The sequence below is a fragment of the Grus americana genome, chromosome 8, assembly GCF_028858705.1.
Source record: "Grus americana isolate bGruAme1 chromosome 8, bGruAme1.mat, whole genome shotgun sequence".
NCBI lineage: Eukaryota > Metazoa > Chordata > Aves > Gruiformes > Gruidae > Grus > Grus americana.
Window position 1 is genome coordinate 8,387,692 of NC_072859.1, and position 12,496 is coordinate 8,400,187.

A 12,496-nucleotide genomic window follows, 5' to 3' on the forward strand; every position below is an offset into this window, starting at 1 on the left:
GGGACGAACAGGCTCCTATAAATGCCACACCCTTAGGCAAAATATTCCTGTCTTCCATAGTAGCAGGAAGTTCTGCAGCCTTCGGAAAGGCTGGCACACTGCTTTGGGTGCTTACTCCAAAATGCTAAAGATTGAATTCATTTACATCTTAATCAGAAGAGAAGTTGTTATTATTTAAAGGTAGATCAAGGAATTTTTTTACCTGCCTTGCTTTTGATATAACAAGAAAAGGGAGTTGGGAGCTCCATCTAGGCAGCTGGAGAGCAGCAGAGCAGAGTTGATTGAAAAAAAAAAATCAACCTTCCTTGATTTTCAGTCTGTAGCCCTTTGTCATGGCTTCTTAAAGCAGTTCTTATTTTATTTGGGTTTCTTTATATTTTCAGGTTACTGTTTTCAAGGAATAAATCTAGGAGCCTTGGACACTGTTGTTTAGACAAGCAGATGTGGTTCTTTGATTTATTGTGTGCGTCTTTCTTAGATCTGAAGATTATTTGGTTAAAGAAAGGGCTTTGAGATATCATGGGTTTTCCACTGCACTGGTATCTTCTCAGCCTCTGCTTCCTGGCAGAGTTCGGAATGGACCTTGTTGAAATCTAAGCTTAACATTAGTGCCACTGCTGCCATGTAAATTAATAATGGCGAGCACAGCTCCTGTTAGTGCCGGCTGTCAGGTCACCAAACCAATCCGTTTTTAAAATACAATATGCCATAAGGCAAATCTGTTTAGAAAGTAGCGTTTACTTTTGACTCAGAGCCACCTCTAGCCTTAGTCTGATGGATTTCATTAGTCCTGTGGAATTTGTGTTGCACTTAAGAGTTAGGTGGTTGGACAGGAAATTTCAGTGGGATTTCCTGGTACATATAATACGAGCAGAATATTTGCACGAGGCAAGAGATATTCCATTGACTTCTTTAGCTTTAGAGGAGTTGGGCTCCAAATAATGCTCTAGCCATGGGTGAGTTTTTACAAAAGAGCATGGGGACAATGGAACTGCCCTTTTTTTCCCTGAAATCAGCCATGCTCTCGAATTTATAGGGCTAACATGCTCCCTCTGCTCTTTTTAGATCACAGCTAGCGACTTGCTCCTTCGACTTAGCACAACTTCAGTGCCTTTGGAAAGGGCTGGCTCTTAGCTCTCATTCCATAAACTGCCGAGTTCGGTGAGCAGTTCCTTTTGAAAGTTTACATTAAATTTTCTGCCACTCACCTCCTCATATGGAATAGTTTAAGGGTTTCTGAAGTGGGTGCTTTACTCAGAAGTAGAATACTTTGAGATTTTGTACTTTCCATCTCATCAGCTGTTACAGTGGTAGACTCTGCCATGCCGGCTGACCGTGGCACACAGAAACAACGTACTTAGAACATCATCTACCTTTAGTTGACCACGCAGTCCGTAGCTCTGTTTGGGCTTGCTAGTGAGCTAAGCCCTACACCTCAATCCTAGAATTTAAATTTGTGGCAAAGAATCAAAACATTTTCAAGCACTGTGAAGAGTGCAACTAAAAATGTTAACACGCTTGTTTCTGTGCAGCGTAGGCAGTAAAATACCATATTAAAAGCAATAGCTAAAAATCAATTTTAAGAAAAACCAGCGCTATTAAAACGAGAAAGAAATGCTTGAATTAAGACTGCTGAGCCCCACGCCAAAAGGTTGTGCAAAGTCCTGGAAAGCAGTGGAGCTGTGATGGAAGGTGGGTCCTGTTGAGTAGTGTGTACGTGTGTTCCTTGGAGTCTTCAGAAGTCCAACCCATCCACCAGGAGTGAAGTGAAAACACCTTCCCTCCCCCGTAATGAGCATATTCTGTACTTTCTGCTGCCCCATCACGTTGCCTCCAAAACTCTGGAAACAAATGGATCCCAAGGAGTTTGTTTCCATGACAATTGTAACCTCCCAAGTTCTCCTAGAACTTCCTTTCCATTTTGTGGGCCTGTAAACGAGCACTTATAATTCAAGGGAAGTATCGGATTTAAACTGAGTGTACAGAAAATAATTAGATGCTGTCCCAAAGCGTATTTGGAGGCCTAAGCCTAGATTGTTGTATTCCAAATGCATCCCTTATTCTTCCCTTAGGGTGGATGTTGATTACCTTAAAAGAAAATACATTTACCACACGGAACTGCATTGAGTTACCATTAGCAATTCAAACACGCACAAACAAAACACACATTTCAGAATTTGTGTTTCATGGTGCTTAGGTATCACAGATTATACCAGAGGGGTGGTCTTACAGTAGGCAGCGTATACTCCATTAGCAGTGCTGATATTAATCTCAGCTGAATAGTAAAACTCTAAGTAAAGTACTTGTTACTACCAAAGCGAAGGTAAAGGAACGGATTGCGTTCGCGTTTGAGGCAGTGATGTACGTTGCAGTCCGCTCGCTGATGAATGAAGTTGCAAGGCCGTCCTGCCCCACTTCGGAGTGACAGGGCAGGCTTTGTGGCATTGACGTTCCGGACGCTTGCGATGGTTCGGCTTTGACTGCAGGTCTGATGTCTGTGAAGGAAGGCATTTTAAACCATTCCCGTGAGTCTGTTTTCTAGAAAGGAGCAAAGGTGTGAGTAAGTGTGACTTTCCCTTTCTTTTCCAAGCTGGAGAAAGTGGCTATTGCGGAAGATCTCCCTCTGTCTAGTACAGTGCATCTGATTGCAGAAGGATCTTGGCTGATCCAAGAACCGTCCTTAATGCAGCAGTGCTCCCCTTCCGGAGGAGTTCAGGGAGTTACTTGAGTCTCCTACTAGTGGCAGACAGGGATCTCATGGTAATTGTCACAGGCTGATTTTTTTCAAACAGATATTTGTGGTTTAACAATGCTTTTACAATCAGCTCTGGCCTTAATCTAATTTTAGGACTACTTCTTTTTTTGAAGTGATGCCATTAAAATGCTCATTTCATCAAGTAGAATGTGATGCTGTTTAACTATGATATCTGTTTTTAATGTGGAGGTTTTGGCAATCATGAGGAAAGTAGTGTACTCTGGCTCTTGATCAGTACCATCTACTGGAAAACAGCATGAGACTCATGGAAAATTTTTGCAGGCTTTGCTAAGAATTTGTGCATCTCCTGTCATACGTGAATGGGAAATGACAGCCAAGCCCAGGCAATAGGGTTTTGTTTCCCTGCAAGGTCTGTCCTGCCCTTCTTTTCATTGCTAGATGACCATAAAGGGTCCCATGCCCGTGCAGTTCGACCGCTCTCGCTGACCTCGTCTGAACACAAACTTTGCCTTAGTCTAACTGTCAGGATTTAAAACAAACCTGTGTGCAAATGGAGCTCAGGTTTATGTAATCAGAATCTTGGGAATGTATTATCATCAGTATCTCCAGCTCAAAAAAGCTTTATAGAGCAAAAAGCCAGATGAGAAATAGATCAGAACAGCAATGAAAGTCTCAAATGCAAGGATTTAGTAGGTCAGCAGTTGGTCTATTTACCACAGTCTTACTTAATCAGAGTCCCTCTAGCTTTTTATCTCTCCTAATGTGGCCCAGGTTTCCATAACGAGGGCAGGCGTAGCAGGAAATCAATACAGTAAATTAGATTACTGGGAGACTTCTCCCTTCAGTTTGAATGTGTGTGGATGGGATATTTAGAATCTGACAAAGTTTTTGGAGATGAAAAACATCTCAAGTAGGATAGATTGTTGCTAAGAAAATAATTGACAGAGATGCTATAAAGCCTGAAAATTCCCATTTCAAGGGGAATTTAACATATCTAATGGTATTGCTAATAGCTGCCATTCACCTCTGAGCCATTTAGAACTGGACCAAAATGCCAGCTGACTCCCGGGACCTGCTGGGAGCCCTGGTTGCAATGAACTGTAAACATAGGTGTCACCTTAGAGACACAGACCAGTGTTCACTCCAACCGTGTCCAGTGGTTCAAAGACAGACACAAAAAAACGGCCGCAGTGCATTGTGGAGTGACTGCACGAAACCATCTTATTCTCGCACGTGAATCGTTGTCTCAGAATGTGGCTTCATAATTGCACTAAGCCCATCTGCCTGCAGTCAGCTGCTAAAAGGTCCAGTCCATCGTTTTCCAGCTGCACGCGCCAGCCTTTCCTTGGGCCACAGCGAGACCTCAGGCTGCTGCACCATCAGCTCAATCTGACTTCTGCATTTTTTTTTAGTCCCTGATCTGACCAGTAGCATTGATGTAAGGTAGCAGGAGAAGCAGATTAAATTCCGGTATGTCTGTCTCCTGGTTCCATGGATCTCACGCGGTATTTGTCCTGTATTCTGTTTCCAATAGATTTTGGGATTTTTGTTTATTTGTTTGGTGTTTGTTGGGTTTTTTTGTCTGATGATACAGGTAAAAGAATTTATCAACGCAGAGCTCCTGGCTCACTTGTATTCTTCTGAGGACCAAAACACTCTAATGGAGGAGTCGGCTGAACAGGCGCAGAGGCGAGACGAAATGCTCCGCATGTACCAAGCACTCAAGGAAGCCCTGGCAATCATCGGCGATATTAGCACTAGCACCGTCTCGACCCCGGCACCCCCTCCTGTAGATGACTCTTGGCTTCAGCAGGCCCGCAGGTAAGGATCCTCAAATCTGTGTTGCAATGAAATTTAGGACAGCATCAGCAGCTCCCTCCCTGCCTGTCTTTTTGGGCAGATACTCCTCCAGGTCTTTACTGACATTTGTGAGGGAAATCAAAACATTTTCTCACATACACATTTTCTATGGGTATGTATGTAAACACTAGACAAGATATTTGCCTCGTAGAAGACCATCCAGTGGATTTATAGCTTGTCTGATGCTTCAGATAGCAGCCACTTCTGTCACCCCCACGGTGGATCCACAAGGTCTCTTCTTGCAAACTGTTAGCATAATTCAGGCTCCATGTCCTAGAAAATCCACTTAACAGAACATTATTAGAACTCTAATATTAAAATCCATTACATTTACCTCTTTGCTCATATGTTTATTTCTGACTATCATCAGGCGTGCTGTCTGTGGTGTGAGACTTAAATATATGTGATGCTCTGACATTGACAGCAAAGGAAAATGCCTAGAAAAAACAACTGTCATAGGCATAACCAAATTTTTCATTTCTGTTTAAAAATAATAAAATAAAATGAACCAAAACCCCAAACCTCACCTTACTAAACTTCTTGAACCTCTTGATATTTCACTAGATCGCCTCCGCCAAGTCCCTCAACTCAGAGAAGACCTACATTAAACAATCCCCCAACCAGACCTTTATCTGGCCGAGGACCCGCTCCTGCAATCCCATCTCCAGGCCCTCAGTCGGGGGCTCCCCCAGTCCCGTTCCGCCCAGGACCACTGCCTCCATTTCCAAGTGGAGGTGAAGCCCTTGGAGGACCTCCCCAGGTTCCCTCTCGGCCGACCCGGGCTCCTCCCAGCGTCCCAAGGTAAGATGTCTCGTCTTCCTGGTGGTGGGCATGGTTCTCTCCCTCTAGCATAACAGACAGGTTCTGCACTGTGTCGGAAAGTCGAGCACGGTTGTTGAATAAGTCTTGTAACAAAGCAAAATTGGGCATTCCCCACAGAGAGTCAGAGGCGGTTCGAGGAACCAATTTTTAGCGCAAATAGGACTTTTTGAAAAGATAAAAAGTTTTTTCATGAAAAAAAAAATCCAGCCAGTCAATTTGAAGACACTGAGTTATCTATCTTACACTAAGAACCCCTGCTCTGGTTGTGTTGTCCCCACGTAGGGGTTCACAGAGAGAGAGGCCACCTACCCCTCCACCAGAAGGGTGGTACAACAGGGTACAACAACTCATGTCTGCCATTCTGAGTCCTCACCAGAGGAAGTGATGGCTCTTCTGGGAGAGAAGAAGAGCAATCCTTGTAGAATCCTTGTAGAACCAGTGGAACAAACTGATAGGAGTCTGATTCATGTTCCACAAGGCAAGTAATTTACAGCCAGTTGTAAACAGTCCATAGTTGTCTAACAGAGTAGATCATACGGTACAAAACAATTAGTTAAGGAACAGGATTTTCATCACCACATTGTTTCCTTTCCTTCCCAGGGCTTTACATTTATCAGTACTTTTTAAAGTAGTTTTGCATATTTTATAATTTTGTGTGGCATTAACTGCTTTTTTATGTAAGTTATATGAATAAAATGTCCTTAATATTTATTTTCACAATGATGTAATACATGTAATCACTCTCCCTCTCTCTCTATATATATATGTATGAAAGCCTCTGATTCTAAGGGCTTTGGTAACTTCCTAAATTAAGAGAGGCATGGATAGATTAGGTAAAGTTGGAACAAAGGGGTTTCTCCATTTTTAATAAATTAACTGTTACATTAAAATTAGTCACAGGTTTGTTTTTTTTTTAAAAAAAAGCCAGTTAAATAGAAACAAAAAGAAAATGTGCACCTTTTTCAATTTTAGAGATGCTAATTGAGAAGAGAACCTTTGGAGAAAAACTTTGTTTTAAATAGGTGAGATCTGTTGTAGTTGTCAGTAACTTAAATTTGAGGCTCAGTGTTTCTAATATAATTACCCTTTGTAATACGAAGAATAAATAAATGAGCTATATCAAAGGACTTAAGTATTTTTATATATTCCCTGTGAAAAGGGTGTTGTTGCAGCAGTGCCCAACCATGAAATGCTCTCTTTCATCTTGGTGGCTACCCCGTAGCTTGCAGTAGGACCGCTGGGGAGAAACCTAGAATTGCCTTTCCGGGTACTAAACTGAAAGGGAAGAAGTCCAAGCAGCATCCCCTCGCTGGGAGAGCCTGGCTGTTTCCCCTGTGCCATCAGAGGATAAATCACACACTAGGCAGAGGAATGAGGTCCAGTGTTTTGTCGGTTGTACTACTGGAGAGAACCATAGCTCCCTGGCATCCCTCGCCTTGCAAGTGAGCATGTCTCCTTCGTCCTGCCTGGCTGTGATTTTGCATGAACGCTGCTTTCCTGAGGCGGCTTGCCGAGAGCATGTCTGATGATAATCTTTTTGATGCTAAAGTGATAGGTGGGATGGAGACCAGAAAGGAATTTTCTAGCGCACAAAAGACGCTCGGGTAAGCAGCCCGCAAACAGCTCAATTTACGACTGCCGCTGGTGGCGTGCAACGCGGTGGCCGATAAAGGAGGTCAGCGTTTTTAACGGGATAAATAATTGAATGTACGACTGCCTGACATTTCTGTGGAAAAAAAATATCTGCAATACACATCTTCTGGCCTGGATCCTAGATGTCTTTTTCAGAGCTATGAAAGCCTCAGACATAAAAAAAAAAAATCTCAGCTGCTTAAGAATGAAGGAAGGGTTTGCCGTTTTGCTGAAACTTCAGGTTTCTCCTGCTGACTAAACTCGGAGGGAGGAAATCCCAGGGAAGGGGCTGCAGGGGAAATCACCTGAGGGGGGACAGTGTGGCCGGCTCCTGCGCCTATTAAACGTTTCTTCTGAGCCCTGGAATTTCTGCTACGCTCGGTCTGGTTTTAATAACAGCCTTCGCAGGATCATAGGAAATTGACTCAGAAAATGGGTCTGAGATATTAAAAGGGGGAAAAAAAAAATAGTTTTGAGGAAGAGATCTTGTGGAAACTTGAGCTTTCTCTGTGACTTATTTTTGAACTGGGGCTCTGTGCTCTGACTGCTCTACCACCATTTTCTGCAATGATTCCTTGAAGTGTCAGATCTCTCGTATCTAGGGAAATAGTTTATCTTCCTGAGAAGAAGAAAGTTGTATTTTTAAAGTTCATCTAGCTTTCCAAAGAGCTTTTTGTTGCAGCCCCCGTCACTGTCACGTGGAGCTGAAAATCCTGAAATGCTGAAGAAATATAAGCTTTCTATTCTCTCCTGTTCTGCCTTAAGATAAAAAAAATCATTTTCAGGGGTAAGACTTGGATCATCCTTTTCCAACGAGCGGCTGAGCACACGTTTGGTTTGGAGAATTGGGCACCTTATAGTGAGATACAGCCCCTGCCTTTAAAAAAAAAAAAATCCTTTTTTTCCTCAACTTATTAGCATTTAATCAAAGGAATTGTACAGAAATGGTGAGCTCTCGGCATTTTCTCACTATTCCTCGCTTACTGTACAGGGAAAGGAAAAGGGTTAGTGGAGCAGGACATAATTTTCTTCCTTACTTCGCTCTGATTCTAAAGCTGGTTTGGGTTATGTGCTCTGAATATTTCTGTAAGGAAACAGAAACTATTTGCATGATACATGCCTCTTTTAATTAATCCCACTTGAGGTGGGTGGATCTCTCCCAGCAAAGCCTGTGAGTAAAGGCCCCTGGCTTTAAGGGCTTGATGCCAAAGCATATATGATTTGTGAAATATTCCCCGCTGCCAGAATTTAGATTATTCCCCCTCTCTCTTAAAAGGCTGCAGTAGTATTTTGAAAGAAAATGCAGCTGTGCGCTCGCTTTGGTAAGATGGCTTTAAGCAGGCACTAGAGCCGCTTTAGCTTACCATGATGCGCGTTCGCCTGCCTGTTGGAAAGCCTCATCTTGACCAATTTTAGTTCTACTGTGGATGCTTTGATTTATGGCTTTTAAATGTCCTGAATGGGAATCTCAGCTTTGCAAACAATTGAATTGGAAATGTTTCCCTCCTGGCAGCAGAGCCCATGGTGTTAGTGGGTGCTCCCCTTTTCTCTCTGTGTCGTGCTCTGCAATGCTACTGTGGAATCACGAAGGCTTTCCCAGCGAAGCACCGGAGATTGTTACTCGCTCTGCCATTAAAACAAACACGACCCCACTCGATGTGGAACCCTGGGACCTGGGTTCTTGAAGGGCTGGACCATCCACTCAAGCAGGCAGGAACAAAAATGCTCTCAAACACGTGTGTCTCACCCTCAGGCATGCTGGTACTTGGTCCCTGGGGCCAAGGGTGGTCTTTACATGTGAGGTAAGCCGTGGGGAGAGACCTCACGTTGTGCTGTTTGTGAACAGTCCCATACTCTCCCTACAATTTACTTCAACCCACAGCCAGCCAGCGTGGAAGGGGTGATGGCTGCTATGCAGCTATGTTTTATTATGCTGCTGAGGCTAATTACATGACCTGTTGTGTTTGTAACTAATCTGCGTCGCAAGCCATCATTACGTATTTCTGCCAACCCGGCACAAAAAAGTACTTACACTTGGCAGTAATTACAGTTAGAAATTTCCAGACAAAGTCAGAAGCGCTGCAGAAAGCATCACTGCCTAGATGTGGACGTTTCCTGGTCCACGGGCTCTGTACTCAGCTCTTTGATTGCCAAATATCAACCATTAAGTAAGTTTTCTGCGATGGATTTTTATGGATTAGAGTTCTTTGGAAAGATTTAATGTAACGTCTAACCCTGTGCATTGAAAGATAAGGGGATTCCTTGCAAAAATTGCACGTGATCTGCTGATTAAAATCTGTCATAGTGCATAGGCAGATAAGGCCAGAAGGGTTATCCTGCCTTAGCCTGGCAATCTCCTCTCTTCTGGAAGCTTGACCTTGCAGCCTTAAAAGCTTACTACTGTATTTTTAATGGAATATAAATAATAATCAAATAGCCATTGCATCAAACTCTTCTGGCAGGATGAATAAGTGCTCACCTTAAAGCATTTGCATGCTGACTTGGATGATCTCAATCTGAACACCCAAGCAGATGAGCACAGCTCCGTCCAGCAGGAGCATCCATTTGTCCTCTTTGAATGGATTTTCAGTAAAGTTTATATTCAAAAAGTATAATCAGCAGTTAGAAGTGTTTCAAGCAAGGAAAGAGACGAGAGTGTTACATAGAGCGATTTCAAAATCCTGCTGAATTTCAGGGGGAAAAAGAAAGGCAAAGAATAACTAGTTTAATTCTGCATTTCCTGTCTGTGATCAAAAGAATATACAGCTACCCGGGTGCTGCAAAGCCAGAGCCCATCACAGGAGGGATACTGCTCTTCCATAGTCAGTATGTTTCCAACTCTGCCTGTCCAAAGGACCTCAAAATCACAAGACTTATGAGAATATCAGTTATTCTTTCTGTGATTTCTGGCTTGGGCAAAGACAGCCCTGTGTAATTTGTTACCAGTCTAATTTACATTTCTTGTTGAAATGCACACCCAGTAATACGTTCCTTTTGCTGCTGGCTGCTTCAAGCAGAAGACTCCATTTATTTTCCTTTATCTCTTAGAAAGGAGCTCTGCTTTTTCCCCTCCTCCACTGGCTCCTTTATCACTATTTTGCTCTCCCTTTTTTCTGCCCTTCCCTCGCTGTCCCTTTCTTGACCATCCTGTTTGCTTCCTCTTTCACATTCTCCCTTCACTTGGTTTCCTGCCCGGTACATTTGTCTCCCTTCCCCACGTATTCCCTCCTTTCCTTCTCACTGTCTTGTCTTGGTTTCTTTCCAACTTCTCCCTTCCCTGGCACCTTTGTAAATCTGTCTCCTGCTCCTTGCATTTCTGTCTTCTTTTAAAATTTTTTCAGACAGTTTTCAAACCATAAAATGCACTATTTGGCAATCTTTCTTAACAGCAGCCTGGTGTCAGTGCTGTGACAACCATTAGAAACACGAGCTACACTACTTAGGGTAGCCATACTACCATGTGCAAAACCAGTTGAGGAATACTGGTCATCTCACCTGGGGTCAGGTCCTAACGGAAGCAATGAAAGAAGCAGCATTCTGAATGAGGATAAATATTGGAGGGATTGGCCGGAAAGCAGATCACAGCAAGTTTTGAAAACATGTGAAAATAGCACAATAGAACAACTCTTGTGGTTTCATTATAATTCTGCAATACTGATCTGACAAGAAATTTGGAACGGCATTTGCACAGAACTGAGTCTTCAGCTGCCTGAACTGTAATGCTGTGAGAGATTGGGGAGGGTCTCCGCTTCTGCTCCAGGAGCTTCACCGATTGCTGCCCCTAAAAGGACAGCTTTCTTCCAGACTAGGAATAGGATTTTGTTCACTGCCTTCCTTCATATACCTCTCCTCCAGATGAGTGTCCTGAAAATCAAGTAAAACAAAGTTCAAGGGATGTCAGACATTGCAGCCTAGGTACTGTATCTGCTGCCACTGACTCTAACTCCATCAACATCTCCTTTTCTCAGCCAGAGGCAGGCTCTCCACTTCCCGTCTTCAGCGGTCTAGGAATTTTCTGATGGGCAATACACCATGACAGTTGAACAAATGTATCTGAAGAGTCACTTGTTCTACGTGGAGTTTAGGTTTGATCTTATTTATTGTATCTCAGGTAGTTTTGATTGTCTTTGGTATTGTTCCTGAGCTACTTGCTCCTGCCTTATTGAACAAAATACTGTTTTTAAACTGAGGTGAACTAGGAGAGATCCGTTTGATTTGGACTGTTAAAAGTTACTTTCAAAGTTCAGCAAAGAAGATCAGGCTGGGAGATGGCTCTTCATTACTCTTAGTGTAGACCAGTCCCACGTGATGGGGAAGGGCAAGTAAAAATGATGCGAGAGAGAGGAAGACAGAAAAAGAAGGACCCTGAAAAGAGTTGAAAGAAGTCATTCTGGGATAAAGATGATGATGTGAGTGCAGTCCTCAAACACAGTGGAAGCTTGCTTTGGGAGTGTCAGCTGGATGAATAAGTAATTTATTCTGTCAGGTAGTTTCAGCAAAAGCTTTTCTTTTTTGCTTCCCTAGCCTTTTCTCTCCAAGATGCTGTTAGTAGAAGGAAATGGTTTTTATTTTTAGCATATCTCAACTTGAAAAAGGAAAGCAGAATCAAATGATAGCAAATGTTGTTTGCCAGAAATACAGGAACCTAAAGATGTGTTTTTGTCCCCAGTAATTATTTAATCTCATAACAGAATAGTTTAATAACAGCTGCCATGAAGGCTATCCGGGGTTACAGCAAAGGTGTTTAGCAGGAAATTCCTTGCCTGGTCTGAAAGAGAGGGCAGAACAGCAATGTGTTTCTAGCCTTCCTTATGCCAGAAGAGAAAATATATGACGGTAAATAGAGAGAAAGCAGTGATGATTTGAACTTCCCGAACCTGCAGGCATTTTGAAAGGCTCTTCTTGAAAGTCTCCTGTCCTCAGCAAGCTGTATCGGATCGTTAGTGAATGAGGGCACTCAATGGCTACATTACCAACGGTGACACTGATAATTACGTTAGTTGTCATCATGGACGAGAAGAGGTGCCGCTCCAGCTGGAGGTGAGAACCAGGATGCTGGCTTCCTTTCTTTTCAAGGTAAGTAAAAAGGAGAGAGGCAAAAAGGCAGAGGAAGGTCAAAAGCGAGTAGGAAGGAAGACCAGAGTGGGCAGAAGTAGACGTGGTGTTCAAAGACAGGGTACGTGATTCACATTGATGCTGAACAGTACAGCTAAACACAGACAGGTACACAAGACTTGTGCTACTGTGTGAAAATTAGATGTTCCTCCTGCTGGTTTTGTGGCCCTTTTGGTGTCATCTTCTGTGGGCAGAGGAAGGTAGAGCAGCATTCTGAATGTATCACTCGGCACCCCTAAGTCTGTCTTCTTCCACGGGCAGTTTTGATCCTCTTGACCACCCTGACCTAGGGTTTCTGAAGGGTTGGGACAGTCCTCCACGAATGTGTTGCACGCTTACTTACTTGACATG

The 12,496-nt window shown here is 43.1% G+C and overlaps 1 protein-coding gene across 3 annotated transcripts in view; it reads left to right on the top strand.

Moving 5' to 3' along the window:
- Window positions 1-12,496, top strand: part of DNM3 (dynamin 3) — a 180,096-nt gene that overhangs the window by 155,619 nt on the left and 11,981 nt on the right. For all 3 annotated transcript variants that reach the window (XM_054833478.1, XM_054833480.1, XM_054833479.1), the window contains 2 exons: window positions 4,311-4,537; window positions 5,141-5,377. In XM_054833478.1, coding sequence (XP_054689453.1) covers window positions 4,311-4,537; window positions 5,141-5,377 — 464 coding nt within the window. The remainder of the gene's footprint in view (window positions 1-4,310; window positions 4,538-5,140; window positions 5,378-12,496) is intronic.